Source organism: Gavia stellata, chromosome 1 (assembly GCF_030936135.1).
Source record: "Gavia stellata isolate bGavSte3 chromosome 1, bGavSte3.hap2, whole genome shotgun sequence".
NCBI lineage: Eukaryota > Metazoa > Chordata > Aves > Gaviiformes > Gaviidae > Gavia > Gavia stellata.
In genome coordinates this window covers 2801552-2816929 of record NC_082594.1, presented here as the reverse complement: position 1 = coordinate 2816929, position 15378 = coordinate 2801552, and the positions used below count along the sequence as shown (strand labels likewise).

Here is a 15378-nt window from a genome sequence, read left to right as displayed (position 1 = left end):
TCATGTTTAATTCCTACATGTTAATATTCCCCTACCTCTGCTCTCTGAAGAAGGAACTCTTGGCTACACGATTCACTTGTCCTCTCAATCACAAAGGCACAGTGAGACAGCAGTCCAACCACAAAACATGTATGAAAAGAGACAGCACTCTGTGCTTTAGGGGAATAGGCCCTCATACAGCATGTGCAGAATGAAGTCAAGAGTTTGGACTATTTAACCACGCTTTTGGGGGTTTAGTGGAGAAATTTTCTTGGGATATCAGCTTTGAAGTCTCAATCTCAGCTCTCCACTGTAATGGGACTAGCTGTTCATAGACATTAATGGCCTTTTAGGTCACCACCGTGGTTTCACACAGGGTACTACAGAGCTAAATGCACAAATATCCGATAGCTTTAGCTAAAGAATTGGATCCTGCAACTGTAATTGTGACTGCAACAGTCTTGGCTATCAGAAAGCAGCAAAAAGGTGTCCTTGCAGAACAGCGAGCCTCTGTTGCCAACATAAAAGAAACCTGTAATCTACAGCCAGGAAAACCTAAGTGAAGGTCATATTCAGTAGTTCTAGGGTCTGCAAGTATACTTGAACCCTCTTGTGGCAAGGTCTCTGATGCAGCTTCACACAGCCCAGCACCCTTTCATCCTCTGACCTAGATCAGCATCAAAGCCACTGGCATCATGAGGCCAGGAAAAACAAAATAAAGGCCGCTCAGGGGCTGGCTGGAGCACATCATCTTCAGTGGCTTCTATTGCCCTTCCCCACACAAAGGTAAGATGTCTGTCCACATGCTGGGTGGTCACTGTCTCAAGGGGAGGCTCTGGGTGGGAGGTGGATGCAGTTGAAGCCCCGTGGTCATCTGTTCATGCGCTGCAGGATGGTCACGCAGCCATGATAACTGGTACAGCGCTGCAGCGGTGGCTGCTGCTCCACGCTCCCCGTTACCGGGTCGAAAGTGAACGCCTTGTCAGTGCCTTCTCCATTCTCGTCTCGGCCACCCAGGATGTAAATCTTCCCTCCACACACCGTCAGGCCACAACTCTCCTGGAAAGCAGAAGGAAAGCCCAGGAGTTGAGGAGCAAGCCTCCAGCTTTAGGCAATGGGGCTGAGCAGGTGCGTGAGTCATTGCAACGGGCTCAACTCTCACCTGCCCAGCAGAAGGGAGAGAAAGTAGGCAAAATAAGTGATGTCTGGTTCTTGGGGTGCTGCAATCTTACCATTTCAGTAAGAGTTTAGGCACTTGAAATGCCCCAAGCCAATGATGGGACTGTTGCTGTTTCTGGCAGTCCCCCAGGCATGGCACAGACTCACAAGCACACTAATTGCCCGGAGAGCCAGCCAGCACCTCCCTGTGAAAGCCACTTATAAGGGTGCATTGACATGGGCATTTTAATTCAGATTGGGATGAAATGCATCCCATCATTCCTCTTCACTGCACCACGGCTCACATCGCAGCATAGCTTTGGAGTGCAAAACTGTGACGACACCAAACCAAGATACAGAACCATCGCCAGTCTGTGTTCAGTCCACAGACCAGACTAGAACCAGTATAACCCTTAACCTGAAACACGTAGTGTGGAGAAACGGTCCTCAACACCAACGGTTTCACCCCGCAGATCCACTACTCTGGCTTTAATAACTAGTGTAGACCCAGCCTCAGCAAGAAAACTTGGGTTTGCCATGGGAGAGACATCCTCCAAGCAGTACCGACACTGGTGGCATACGTATGTTTGAGTTGCACTGCAAGGTCCCGTTCACACGCTCAGAGCAAACCCACAACGTAATCTCCTTGCCTTCAATCTCAGCAAAGCACAGATGGCTCCTATTTGAGAGAGAGAGAGAAGGCTCAGAGCTTCTTTCCTAAACTTCTTCCTTACCAGAGGCCCAGGGAGGGTGGCCACTTCTCGCCAGCTGTCTTTCCTTGGATCATAGCTGAAGATTTTACTGAGGAGTCCACCTACAACATAAATGATGCTGTCCAAGCAGACGGCACTGATGCACCTCTGGTAAAAAGGGGTGGGAGACAAGAGCGTCCACTTGTTGTCCTCTGGATCATAACACTGGACCTGGGAGGAGAAATGCAGCTATGGGAACATGAATTTACCACATCTCCCTGCTTGGATGAAGTTGCTATTCACTAGAAATAAAAGCGCATGGGGACAGAAGCACGGATGGAAACTTCAACACCCAGACACCAGTGCAGTGAGCAAAGGGATGAGAGGTTCTAGCATTCCCTCTTGCATTCAAGACAACCTACAGGCCCCCAGGGTGGCTGCCCCTGACCCAGACAGCTCATTGTTAAACGTTCAGAGGTTGAGCTGAGAAGCACTAATGGCTCTTGTCGCAGCTCAGAAGACCAGAAGCATCATCTCTGGCTTGCAGAGGTCTTCTCCAGGCAGTTACTACTGTTGTTATTTATCTGAAGTGAATGCCCACAGTGTCAGAGGTTTGTTCCCGTGGTGCCTCAGGGCTGACCACGAGCAGGGCCCTGTCAGGCTCAGCACATCACAGGCAGCTTCGGAGCAGAACCAGCTCTACTGAAACCATGCCTAATGTAATGTCAAATTGTGACATTTTCCCTCTCTGGTCCTGAACTCTCACTGGCTTCCATTTAAATGTATGACTTCTCATCTTATTATAAGGGAGCCTTCATTAGTGTTCAGGAAAAAAAAGGCTCCCTTGTAGCTTAAGGACAACCCATTTCCCTCCATGTTCCCTGGCAAACCTTTTCTAGGTCTCTGTCCATTCTTGATGCCCCAGCAATACCTTGTCAGTGTTAGCGGTGTCATCCACAGCACCGCCCAGCACATAGAGCTTGTTCAGGCAGGAGACCACAGCTGCTGAACTCACGGCTTGAGGCAGTGGGGCCAAGGTTGACCAGCTGTTGGAGAAGGTGTCATAGCACTCCATGCTGGAGAGGCGGTAAAAACCATCAAAGCCTCCCACAGCGTAGATCTGCCACAAAAGGAGCAAAGCAAGATGATTAGAAACTCCTGGACTCACCTAATGGGCTATGGTGTCATGGCATACACGAGGGGAGGCTAGGACTTGGCCAGAACACAGACATGAAGTCATGATAAAACCTTGGGGTTGGACTAGATGACCTTTAAAGGTCCCTTTCAACACAAACTGTTCTATGACACACCCCACACTCTATAGCTTTCACCCAAAGACTTAACACAGCTCTTTGCAGAAGTCTCGCACCATCCCATGGTAGATCTTATTGCTACAACTTCATTTGTGGCTTCTTGAGGTGACAACACACACCCAAATGAAACCAATGACGTCTCGGTTATGCCCTAGTTGTTCTCCCATCAAAACCATCTCCAGATGACCCAGAAGACAAACACACACTGAGAGTTTCTCATCGTACAGGGAAGCAGAAGTGGGGGACAATGCTCCACATGGCTTCTTCCAAAATTTAGGCCATTGCCTACCTTGCCCTGAAGCGTTGCCATTTTGTGCCTCCATCGGCCCTTCTGCAGACAAGCAACCTTGATCCAGACATTCAGCTGGGAGCTCAGCACCCAGACATCATTGCTGCTGATGTGTCCTCCTGAAAAACAGGAATGGAGTGCTGGTGATGAAGGACAGCCCCATCACCTCACTACCCCACAATATTGTATAGTTCCTCCATGCAATGGAACAACTTAGGCCAGAATACAGTTATTGGCTTATGGCCATGTAAACTCAGGTTCCCGAGGGAGATACCCTCTGGACTTCAAGGCACTTATTACACTGCACCATCCTTTATATAGAACTCATCTGATGGGCATTGTATTTTAAGTGTGGGACAGGCAGGAGACCCTGAGGTTTTAGGAAACCCTTTCTGACAGCACACACCAAAACCAGCTCATTCCTTGAAATTGTTCCTTGGGACAGCAAAATCCAAACCACTGAAGGACAAACTTCACCAAGAAGTGACATTCCTCCAAAGCTGGGATGCATGTGAATGAGTCCTAGTGAATAGACCTAAGGAGTGGTTGTCCAAGCAGAGGTTGTGCTGTTCTTTGCAACCAGGAAGGGACCATCTGGTCCAAGGTATCTCACCTGATATGTACACATCGTTCTTCAGTGTGCAGGCAGCAAACTCTGACTTGGTGTAGCCAGGCACGCTGGAGAGTGCTGTCCACTGCCTGCTCTTCGGGTGGTAGAGGTCCGTGAAGGGCAACTTCAGAAGGCCTTTCTTATCACAGCCCCCAATGACGATGATGACTTCTGCCAGCTCCATGAACCTAGACCATGAAAGGCATGGGTAAGTGCCCAGGCCAGGCTACTCCATTCCATCATCCCTCCCATCCTATCTAGGACATGGGCAGCACAGTCCAATGGATAAAGCAGGGTCCTCTCCTGCATCAGCTACTGATTTTCTGGGCAAATCATTTCACCCCTGTACCTTCAAATCAAAGGCACCTCCCAGATTGGGTGGGAAGGGGTCCAAACTGCATCGGAAAAGAAAATGGGAATGACCTTTAAGAATCCTTCATGAGATTGCCTCCTGCCACTCACCCTCCCCCTTCCTGCACAATCAAACCTTATCCTCAAGGCACAGCCACAAGCATGGAAAGCCGTTCCTGGCAGCCCGCCTGCAACAAGCTCTCTGCCTGGAGAGAGAAGTGTTTCCAGGAAATCTCACTCTCTCCAGCCCTAATAGCAGACGCGACAGACAGCAGGGGAAGGAAAATCCTGCCAGCTAGTAGGTGGCAAGAGAGGAACGGCTCTGCGGGAGGAGATGGGAGAGGAAGGAGGAGGGTGAAAGAGGATTTGAAAGACTTGGTCCAATCCCCAGCTCTGCCGTGGTTTGCACAGGCTGAGACAATTTACTTAAGACCAAAGCTGTAAAAGGAGGGAGGTAAAATGTGACTGCTGGGGGGTGCGATTTATCCCCAGTGAATTTTAGCTGTTTGCATCCTTGAGGAGGTCACCACGGACCCTGTTGTTGAGCAGTTCTGTATATAATAGCCTGTTGTGGTATTCAGCACAGAGAAGATGTGTCAAACCACCTCTTCCACCTGACAGAAACATGCCCTAAATGCCAGGCTGGGACTTCTGAGATGCACTGGGGCAACCTCCGTCGTCCTGCCCAGGATGCTCCACTGAGCGGCAAAAAAACCTGCAATCCTTGGGCTGAAGAACAGGAGAGCACGAGAACCTGGCCCTGCAGCCCCATGGTCATGGGTGTCCTCTGGAATAGGATGGGGAGCCTTGCAAACCACTCTGATATGGCAACCCATCCCAGAACAGAGATGCCCATCAGCACTCTTACCAAACACACCCTAAGGGAGCTGTGGGACCATGGAGAAACAGCAGAGACTTAAAACGTGGCTGGTCAAATCCAAACTTCACAGTCACAAAAAGGTGCAGGTTTCCACACAGACACCCAAACCTAGAAATCATTTTTTCTTTGCTTCCTCCACCTTACACTAGCAGCTGTTCATCAATAAATCAATGGAAAGACAAAAAGAAAAAATGGTAACAACTTGGGGATGCCTAGGTAGCCACCTGGACAGTAACTGCTTTTTTCCATTGGACATTAATTCCTGACCCTGCAGCAATGCCTTTGAGCTAGGCACCATGCTGATGGCCAGGTGGACAGACTGGTCCAAGCCTTCCTGCCAACAGACAGCTTGGAGAAGATGAGAGAGAGACCAAAAGAGGAGAAATGAGAGCAGACCAATGGCACAGCTGGGAATGGAAAACAGGTCTCAACCCAGCGCTCTACCCTTTGGTGAAAGCAGATAGAAATAAAGAGCTACTAACACCCCTTTCTGCCCATAGTCTGGACACATATCTGGAGAGCATCATTGCACAGAACAGTGTGACTAGAGCACTTCTTGCCACCATAAAAAAGTGACACATGCATTAGTATAAATTTCACAGGAATCCTTTAAGCCAGGCAAACATCTCCAATGTCTCAATTTTGGAAACAGGAATACCAAAAGTGAAGCAATTGGAGGAGAAAAAAAAAAAGAAAAAACAACCCAGGAACACTGAAACTTTAAGATCCACCAACTTAGGCCATGCAGGTCTAGGGAAGAAGATGCTGAGTTTTACCTTCTGGGCCTTGATCGCAAAGAGCTGACCTCATTCCCAAGGATGTAGTACTTGCGGGCTTCATGCAGTAGAGGAATGCACTCCTTTGAGTCTTGGATGAGTTCATCCATTTCCACCTTCTCCAGAAAGTAAGTGGGGTCAAGCAGGGGCAGACGCACATGCTCAAGGAGCTCCTTCAAGGCTCCCTTCCTGGCAGGTATGTCATGCCGTACCCAGCGCATGACTGCTTCAAAGACCACTTCCTCCTTGCGGACCACCAGCTGCTCATCAGACAGATATTCAACCAGCTCCTTCACACCCATCTCCAGGAACTCTTCATGACACGACACCTCTACAAAACACTCCAGCATGAACCTCTTGCTCTTTTCTGTCAGGGACACAATGGAAAATGAATCAGCAAACTTCATGATGCCCAAGCAATTGCATGGGTGAAGCTGGCCTTCAAGGAACGTGACACAAGCATCTCTCAGCTTGGAGATCTGCAGCAAGTCAGACAGTTCCAAGATGCCTTCAACATTGTCCTCCTGAATGATGATGTTCCCCCCATACATATAGTCAAGAAGCAGAGACATGGTGGGAGCAGAAATCTTCTGGATATTGATGATATCCTGGTGGCCTTCCTTGAGATTGCCACCAAACATGGCCCGGAAGTACGTGCTGTTGGCTGACAAAGTGGCACGGTGACAGGGGAATTTTTGTCCATCTATTAATAGCACCACATCTGTGAAGATGCCGCTCTGCCGGTAAGAGTTTAACGTCTGGAGGATTTGCTCAGCATGGCAGGACCCACTGCAGAGCTTCATGTGCAGCTTTTCTTTGCTCGGGTCCCGCGTCACATTTTCCAGGCTGCTTGTTCTAAAACTTGATTCTTCTTTCATCATTCGATGCATCCTGATTGGGAAGCAGTGAAGGAGACAAGAGAACAGTACGCTATTAAAATATCTGACTGCAATATCCAACACCATCTTTCTCGGTGCCGTGAGGAAGTACATATTCCGGCCAAAATACAGTCAGACTCTGCCCCTTCATCCGCACACACGGCTCCTCCTCAGTAACCAACATTTCCTCCAAACCACGGCACAGTGAGGGACACTAGGATATTTCCAATCCAACCCCATCTCAGCAGACAAACTTCTGCTTTTAGGAGATGTTTCTACTAAAGTAGTTGCCTTGCCCAACCTATGCTGTACTAACACCTCGACACCCTTTCCTTTCTTTCTGACATCCTGCAGCTCTTATGAACTGCTTTCCTCATCCTGCCAAATGCAAGCGCTCCATGCTACAGCCCAGCTGGGAGCAATGCAGCATTTTGACTTTTTCTATCCACCGTGTTTCCCCAGATGTCTGATTCCAGGAGCCGGGGGACGGGGGGGGAAGAAGACATAAGGATGTGAGATTGAGATTTGCCAAAGGTAGCTATGACATGACCTGCCCAAAAGCAGAGGAGATGTCTACATCTGACATACCTTTCTGCTACATTTGTTCTCCAGATGATTTTAAATCTTTCCTAAAGGACTTCATAAAGTGATTGCAATGAAGCACAGCAGACTTCTCTCATTCGAGCTCTAACAGTTCACACTGACAGCGTGAGCAGCAGGACCCATCCTGAGCGCCCGTGTGCTCAGCCTAGAGGCTGCAAATAGCTGCACATCCCAAAGGACCCCTGCTCAAGTGGAGGGGAGGCAGCCAGATCATGCATAAAGAGCCATCCCTGGGGAAAAGGACCTCTGCCTGCAGAGGCAAGGTCTGAAAAGCAGGGGAGCATCATGGCATTGGAATAGTGACAAGAATCAACCATCTCTGACAACAGTGAGAGAATCAGAGACCCCACACCCTCAACTTTTGCCTCCACCATCCTAGACTCACTAACAGGTTGGCTCTGCCCCTTTTCCTCCACTTCTCCCCAAAAGCCTGCCCTGACCCATCGCTGTTGCACAGACCCAGATGCCGGGGGAAGAGCGAGTACAGGGTTGAAGCTGGATCTCCCGGTGCTTGCCCAACTGCTCTCACCAGCTGGACGTTAAATAAAAGGGGCACAGCAATGCCACCACCTGCGTTTTAAAAGCATGGCAGAGAGCCAGCACCACTCCTTGAGTGGGGGTGCCGGTGAGGGCCATCAGCAGAGCATTCCTGTTCACAACTTCTAACACAGCCATGCAGGTTTTAGATTGCTTTTCTGAGGCTCTGTAACAGCAAAGAGCCTGTCTGGGGGTGGCTCAAGCTCTGCTCTTAAGGGCCGCCTAAGTCAGGCTCTGGAGCATCTCGCCACAAGTGTCTGGCAGGAGCACACGTCCCCAACGGGGTGACAAGTTACTAGACATCAGTAGCTTTGTGGTGTCCACACGCTCCCCTGCAGGAAGGCACATCCCCTGAGGAGGATTACCTTGAATTTCTCATGAGTCAAAATCCCCGTCTTAGCTCTAGTCCTTCATCTCTTTTCCTACACCTCCTGGACAGCCGTCACATCTACCGCAGACCCCAAAGGTGCTCAGATTCTCCCATGCTCCAGAAGACACCTCCTGGCTGCACCTGCACCAGGGTAGTTGTGTGTATTACAACCAGAACTAGTCCTGAGGATCTTCACCCCACCGGCCCGAGAAAGTCTCACCATATCCTTTGTGCCTCCAGAATCCCTCAGCAGTGGGGAAAAACACCTCTGCCCGTGCCACGGGGGAGCTGCAGAGACCTAAAGAGCAGCGAAGCAGCATGACAAGCCCTAACTAAATATCTAAGGAATCCTGTGGGAGTAGGCTCTAAACACCCCGAACACCACTGACGGGTGCTCAGGGCTGTGTACAGAAGGGAACCGCTGTTAGTCGGTTCAAAGCGATTTAGAGAAGTTACAACAAAGGCAGCTCTCTAGAGACGCTTTTGCAAAGAGCACGTCAGACTCCACGTTTCGCCAACTCACGCAGCTCCAGCCAAGAAAGAAAAACACATCTATATCCCACTTCTCTCCTTGATCCACACAAGTTTCCAAGCCATCAGGGTCACGCACAGCTCCGCACCACTCAGTGCTGGGAAGAAACAGCTTGGGCTGACCTCCTTACAAAGAAACACCCCCCCTCTTCTCCCCAGTTAATCCAAATGCCTTTCCCCAGCTCACACCCCTCCTGTCTACCCATGAGACAAACGATGCCAACGCCAAAGAAAGAGTGGGTTTGCCCCGTTGCCCTCACCCATGCACACTCCTCTCCAGGTCACCCTCTCCATCCAAGTACCAGACAGCAGCAAATGCTGCAATTTTTTTTGTCAAGCCTGCCCAGCTACTAGTGCAAGAAGTCCAACGTTACCTGGCCCACAGGTTGTGTTGTCCAGGTGGGACCTAGCGAAGACTCAACTTCCCTCTCGGAGAGCTCCCATCCACAACAGGACTCTGCAGGGAGACAGGTCCCCTCCACAAAGCACGCTCAGCCCTTCTGCAGCAATGCTTGGGGAAGCACAAAAGCATCCCCTTTATCCTCACTGCCAGAGAGGTGGGGGAGAAATCTGCTTTTGTTTCTCCTGAATGACATGCCAGAGAGCTACAGGGCATTAGCCATGCAGCTGTCAATAACAGCCAGCCAGGGAGGAGCCAGGACCCAGGGAAAACCCATCGCAGCTCAGGGAAAATGTATCACACCAGGGCAGCTTAAGAGAGCCGAGCCATCTGGAGAGCAAACTGGGGTCCAGGTGGAACAATTCCTTTGATAGAGTCTCCGGCTGGCTGAAAACCACACTAAAGCCAATAAATAAAATACGGCTCTGTGAGCAAAAAGACACCCGGAGCAGGAATGGACTGGGTCAGCGAGGAGCTGCAGTCCCCCTCATTAACATGTGATAATTAGGTAATTAGGTCCTTGAGGATGATGAGGACAGAAGGGGAGGTTTGCCCTGTGTGGCTTTCCGCACCCTCCCCTCCAACTTGGTCTCAGTTGTTGGCTGAATTTTTAAGTGCTTATGGCAGGGATCGAAGCAGCCCTGGGGAAGCTCCTCGAAGTAACCCTTCTGCTGAAGATTACCAAACTCCCTAATGTGACGCAGCCAGCCTGCCCTCCATTGCACAGCATCGCTTTGAACCACTTGTATTATTTCACACTAGACAGAAGAGAAACATTAGTAATAACCACCCCTGCATGTTGTCGTCCGAGTGAAATCGCCTTTCTGCAGGGCACCACTGCTGCATTTGCTGGCTGCCTCCTTTCTGCTCCTCTCCCATCGCTGGGATGCAGGGCACAAGCTGGCATCCTGCTTGCTCCCAACATTTGCATATGAATCACTGGCAACCTGGAAGGGACTCTGGTTTCCCAGCCTGCGCAGTGGGCTGGGAGGGTTGGGGGATTTGCTCTTAGGACCTTCCACCCTGACGGAGCTGGCACTGCCAGGCTGCACCAACCAGGGTTGCAACCATATCTGCACACGGATGGAGCTAGAGATGGCTGGGAGTGGGTCGTCAGGATAAACGTCAGCACAGCACTGATCCTGCCCCTGTGGGGTGCAGCAAAAATGTCTCCAGAGTGTTGGAAACTCTTCAGCAAGGTTGCAAAGCTGTCATCTCCTTGCAGCCATAAAGCGTAGGGCTACCAACCTTTTCCAAACCAAACCCCAGCTTCAAGCAGCGTGTGCAGCCCTGGGAGGGGGCAGAGACCAGCTACCAAGGGTTGTAAACACATGAAGTGACCACAATGAGACAGCTTTGCGGGGTGCAGCTGTCCCCATGTCCGTGCCAAGCTGCCTATCATACAGATTTCTACAGCTAGACTGCACTGCACTTGGCCCTGGATCTCCCCATGTCCCAAAGCAGCGGTCACTGTGCAAATGCTGTTCTACAACCCACACTTGTGGCCTTTTTGCCTGAAACTGAGGACATTAAATACCTCATAGAGCTGCAAGAGGACGTGGACTTGTTCAAAAGGGGTGTCTGCTAGGCAGAACCAGAGGAAGGATACCTTATGCAGGAGCCCAACCTCCCATCTGCTCCCAGTGCCCTGGGTCGTCTTCCAGGGTAGCTACAGACACCAGAAGCAGTAATCTTACAGTCCCATTCTACTGTAAAATCCCTTCTTCACATTAAAAATACTCAGCGTCTGGCATATGGCCTACAGAAACCATTAGACACAAAGCCACAAGCATTAAAAAGATGTAAAAGGGGAATACAAGTATATAGGACCAGGAACTCCAGGCATCTATTGGGGAAAGCTTTGTGTGAATGTAGGACCAAAGCTTCCTGAAGGAGCAGCACACGACGCGTGCCAGGAGGAGAAAGGAATAGGAAGGAGAAGGGGTGCAGCTAAGCTGAAAAGAAAACAAGGAAAAAAGAACAGAAAGGACAAGAGAAAAGGTAGAAGAAAATTTTGGATAAATCAGGTAATGGAGGCCATGGTGAGACATCTTGAGGGAGGTGGTCACTAGAGCTTGATTCATGCTTTGGTCTGTACCTCCCCACCACATGTCTGAGAGAAGGAAATGTGTCCTATCCAGGACAGATATCTATGCATTCCTAGCAGCACCATCCACCGCTCCACCTTGCCACAGAGAGAGTCAAGACACCCTCTTTGCAACCTCAGCCAGTTAGCAGAAGTGAAGGGCAGTCACCAGCATCTGGAAGAAGAGACCGAAGCAGAAAAGCCAAGTAGATGAAGAAGGGCAAAGAAGTAACTGGAACAGAAACAGGGTCCAGAAGGAAGAGTGGGAGAAAATGCAAGAAGCTTAAGAGGAAAAAAACCTTAGTTTCCTATTTCACACATGGTCACTACTCACCTTGAGCTTGAAACCTGGTCTAGAGCTTCAGCCAAGAAGAGGTTGCTTGCACCAAGAGCCCAAGAGGAGGGGAACCAGCCTTCAGCCTCATGTCACTGCTGCTGCTCACATCATGGCTAGACTTTTCACATTCAGTTTGAACTTTGCAAGCTCTTAGCCACTGCATCACATTAAGGCTTTAGCGGAGATATGAGAGATCCTTCTTACGGCAGATAACTGTATAGGCCTAGGGCATGGCCACATCAGCATCACTTCCCAGACCCCAGGACTACAACTCTACTGGCAAATTTAAAGGGCTGGAAAGGTTCCCAGACACTCTGAGAACTATCCCAGCTGTACCACTAAGCTCTTATAAATAAGGGCAGTTTTAGGGAGGAAGAAAAAGAGTTAAATAGCACAACATTGGCTGTCCCAAGCCATTTGGGCTTAGAGCCAGCAACCAATCCTCAGCTCTTTTATTTGAATAACACAGCCTACATGACTCTCATTTCTCTCCTTTCAACTTTTCAATATCTTTCCCTAGGGTACAGCAACGACAGCCCCCAGTTAGGGATTATTCAATATTGTAGATATCAGGAGCTCTATCCCTTCCCCTAGGGCAATTTTATATTGAACACTCAAATGAGATTCCCAGAGCCAGTCAAATTCATGACGTAGTACTCACTACTCATCACCAACCAGTGACACAGTGTTGTATTGACTTTAATCCCTTTCAACTATCAGTTAAACACAGCCATTCAGGGGCTGGAGAAAAGGGTTCCTTGACAAAGAACAATCCCATGCTGACCCAGATGAGATCCCCTTCTCAACCAAAGCACCCTCTGCCTGCAGCTGGGAGCAGATCCTGGGGTAAACAATAAAAAAATAGAGCAAGCACCAAGCAAGCCTTTCCCTTAATATACACATTTAGCAAAGAACTGCTCAGGGACTTCCCAAGCAGGATCTTGCATCCAGACTCCTGTGTTTAATAAGTGCTAATGGACATATGAGCCATTTATTTCTCTTTGAATTTGCTTATGGTTTTTGGCCTTCACAGCACCCTGGGGCAATGACTTACATAATGTGCATTAAAAATAAATTGCTTCCCGTTTGTTTGGTTTAAAACTGCTGCCTGATTGGTTCTATGGGTGCATCATTGTCCTCATGTGGCCACAAACACTGAAAAATTATTCTACAGTTACTGTTCAAGACTCAAGTCTGCACAGTTGCCTCCTCTCCACATGACTGCTTTTCAGCTACCGTCTTATAAAACCTGGATGGGAGAGAACCATAGAATGATAGAATGGTTTGGGTTGGAAGGGACCTTCAAAGGTCACCTAGTCCAAACCCCCTGCCACGAGCAGGGACATCTCCAACTAGATCAGGTTGCTCAGAGCCGCGTCCAACCTGACCTGGAATGTTTCCAGATTTGGGGCATCCACCACCTCTCTGGGCAACCTGGGCCAGTGTCTCACCACCCTCATCCTAAAACATTTCTTCCTTATTGTCTAGTCTGAATCTCCCCTCTTTTAGTTTAAAAGACCCCTTGACCTATTGCTACAGGCCTACTAAAAAGTCCCTCCCCTTTCATTTAGGCCCACTCTAAGTATTGCTGAAAGGCCACAATAAGGTCGAGCCTTCTCTTCTCCAGGCTGAACAACCCCAACTCTCTCAGCCTGTCCTCACAGCAGAGGTGTTCCAGCCCTCTGATCATCTTTATGACCCTCCTCTGGACCCACTCCCACAGGTCCACGTCTTCCCTGTGCTGAGGACCCCAGAGCTGGACGCAGTGCTGCAGGTGGGGTCTCACCAGAGCGGAGCAGAGGGGCAGAATCCCCTCCCTCGACCTGCTGGCCACGCTGCTCTGGATGCAGCCCAGGATACAGTTGGCTTTCTGGGCTGCGAGCGCACATTGCCAGCTCATGTCCAGTTTTTCATCCACCAGTACCCTCAAGTCCTTCTCCACAGGCCTGCTCTCCATCCCTTCATCCCCCAGCCTGTATGGATACTGGGGGTTGCCCCAACCCAGGTGCAGGACCTTGCACTCAGTCTTGTTGAACCTCATGAGGTTCACATGGGCTCACTTCTCAAGCTTGTCCAGGTCCCTCTGGATGGCATCCCACCCCTCTGGCATGTCAACTGCACTGCTCAGCTTGTTGTCTTCAAGAGGAGACGTAACACAACTGTGCCGATCTCAAGGACAGATCTCCAAACTTCTCTCTGGTCAGACCTTTAGCTCCCTCATGAAGCATGAAAAAGCAGAAACACAGGGAGAAGATCAAGGCATCATCCTTATGCAAGCGATCCCAGAACACACAACATCACAGACTGGCAGGGGAATACTGACAGTTTATTTCACAGAGCATTGCAGAGTTTATTTTGGTCTAGGTCTATTTTCATCAAAAAAGTATCATCCTTTTAAAAAAAAAGGTAGCAAATATTCAGGACAATAACGATAACAGTCAGTGCATTACGCATAAAGTTTGGGTCTCGTCATAAAAAAAAAGAAAGAAAAAAGTTAATTGTGAAAACAACACTCTGTTGGATTGCTTTTAACACTTCCAAGCTTTTAAGCACTTGACCTTTCAATAAAGTCATGTCCAAGGATAAAAACAGAACATGCAGGTGATTATCAAGAGATGCTGAGATTTAAACATCTCTCACTTGGCAATGACAATCCACCGGGAATGTTTCAATACAGCACCACATTAAAGGGAGAAGCAACTTTGTTCTCAAAAGCCTTCAAATCCACCAAAATCTTGCAATTCTGCAGAAAAAACACATCGTGTTTCACAGACTTGAGAGAGTACCATATAGAAAGAGAGTATTTGGGGAAGGTAAAAGGGAGCACGGACCAGAGTCTTATTCCACTTACATTCATAAAAACCCAGGGTAGATGCAGGTGAATTAAAGTCTTGATTTGCATTGCTTAGGAGGTGCTTTTCAAAGCATCACAATTCACATTTTCATTATTAATAGGGGTATTTTTCTTTTACATAAGCAAGCTGGCCACTTTTGCCCCCAGTTCATGCACACTAAGGCCAAGGCTTTGGGGTTTCAAAATGCTACTGGAGCACAGCTTAAAAAAGGTAGAGCAGTTCAGTGCTGTCAAAACAAGACAAACTGCTTGAGGCTGTTTTTATCATGGCTTATTTCTAGCCTTTCCAAGCCTGCTTTGGGTGTCGAACGCGATGCACAGCAGCATCCCCCCAGACCACCTTCTCCTCTCCAAGGTGACTTCTCCCAACCACTCACAGTCTCTACAACCCAGCCTGACCAGCAACGGAAAACTCAGCCTCAGCTCCCATTCCCTCCACAGTAAACAACTTTGATGGTCCCATTGCTTTCAAGGCAGGGCACACCAAGCTTCAAAGGAAGCTCGCACTCAATGGGATTTCCCACGTTACACATTGCGTGGACCAAGACCCAGCAAGGAAGGGAGCAACCCAACACCAGAAGGCCACGGGAACTGAGCCAAGACCCATTCACAGCTCCGGCAGCCTTCCGGATGGCTTCAGCTGCCTTGGGAACTGGCTCCGTGCAAACAGCAAAGTGACCCAAAAACAGGCTCCTCTCCACAAGGCCTTGAAGGTCAAGAGCAGAGAGCTGAGA

The 15378-nt window shown here is 49.2% G+C and overlaps 1 protein-coding gene across 1 annotated transcript; it reads right to left on the bottom strand.

Moving 5' to 3' along the window:
- Positions 1-849: 849 nt before the first annotated feature.
- Positions 850-6938, bottom strand: KLHL35 (kelch like family member 35). Its single transcript, XM_009819041.1, has 6 exons — positions 6049-6938; positions 4045-4229; positions 3432-3550; positions 2761-2949; positions 1872-2060; positions 850-1038 (listed from the first exon to the last, which is right to left on the bottom strand). The coding sequence occupies exons 1-6, from the start codon at positions 6936-6938 to the stop codon at positions 850-852; spliced, it is 1761 nt and encodes a 586-aa protein (XP_009817343.1).
- Between the last annotated feature and the right edge of the window lie 8440 nt (positions 6939-15378).

Bases quoted from the DNA above. Each gene is read 5' to 3' on its own strand.
- KLHL35 (XM_009819041.1), bottom strand. From the start codon at position 6,938: ATGCATCGAATGATGAAAGAAGAATCAAGTTTTAGAACAAGCAGCCTG. The intron at 3,551-4,044 runs GTGAGATACCTT...CCTGTTTTTCAG, and splicing joins GAACGATGTGTACATATCAG to GAGGACACATCAGCAGCAAT. The intron at 1,039-1,871 runs GTAAGGAAGAAG...TCTGCTTTCCAG, and splicing joins CCACCCTCCCTGGGCCTCTG to GAGAGTTGTGGCCTGACGGT.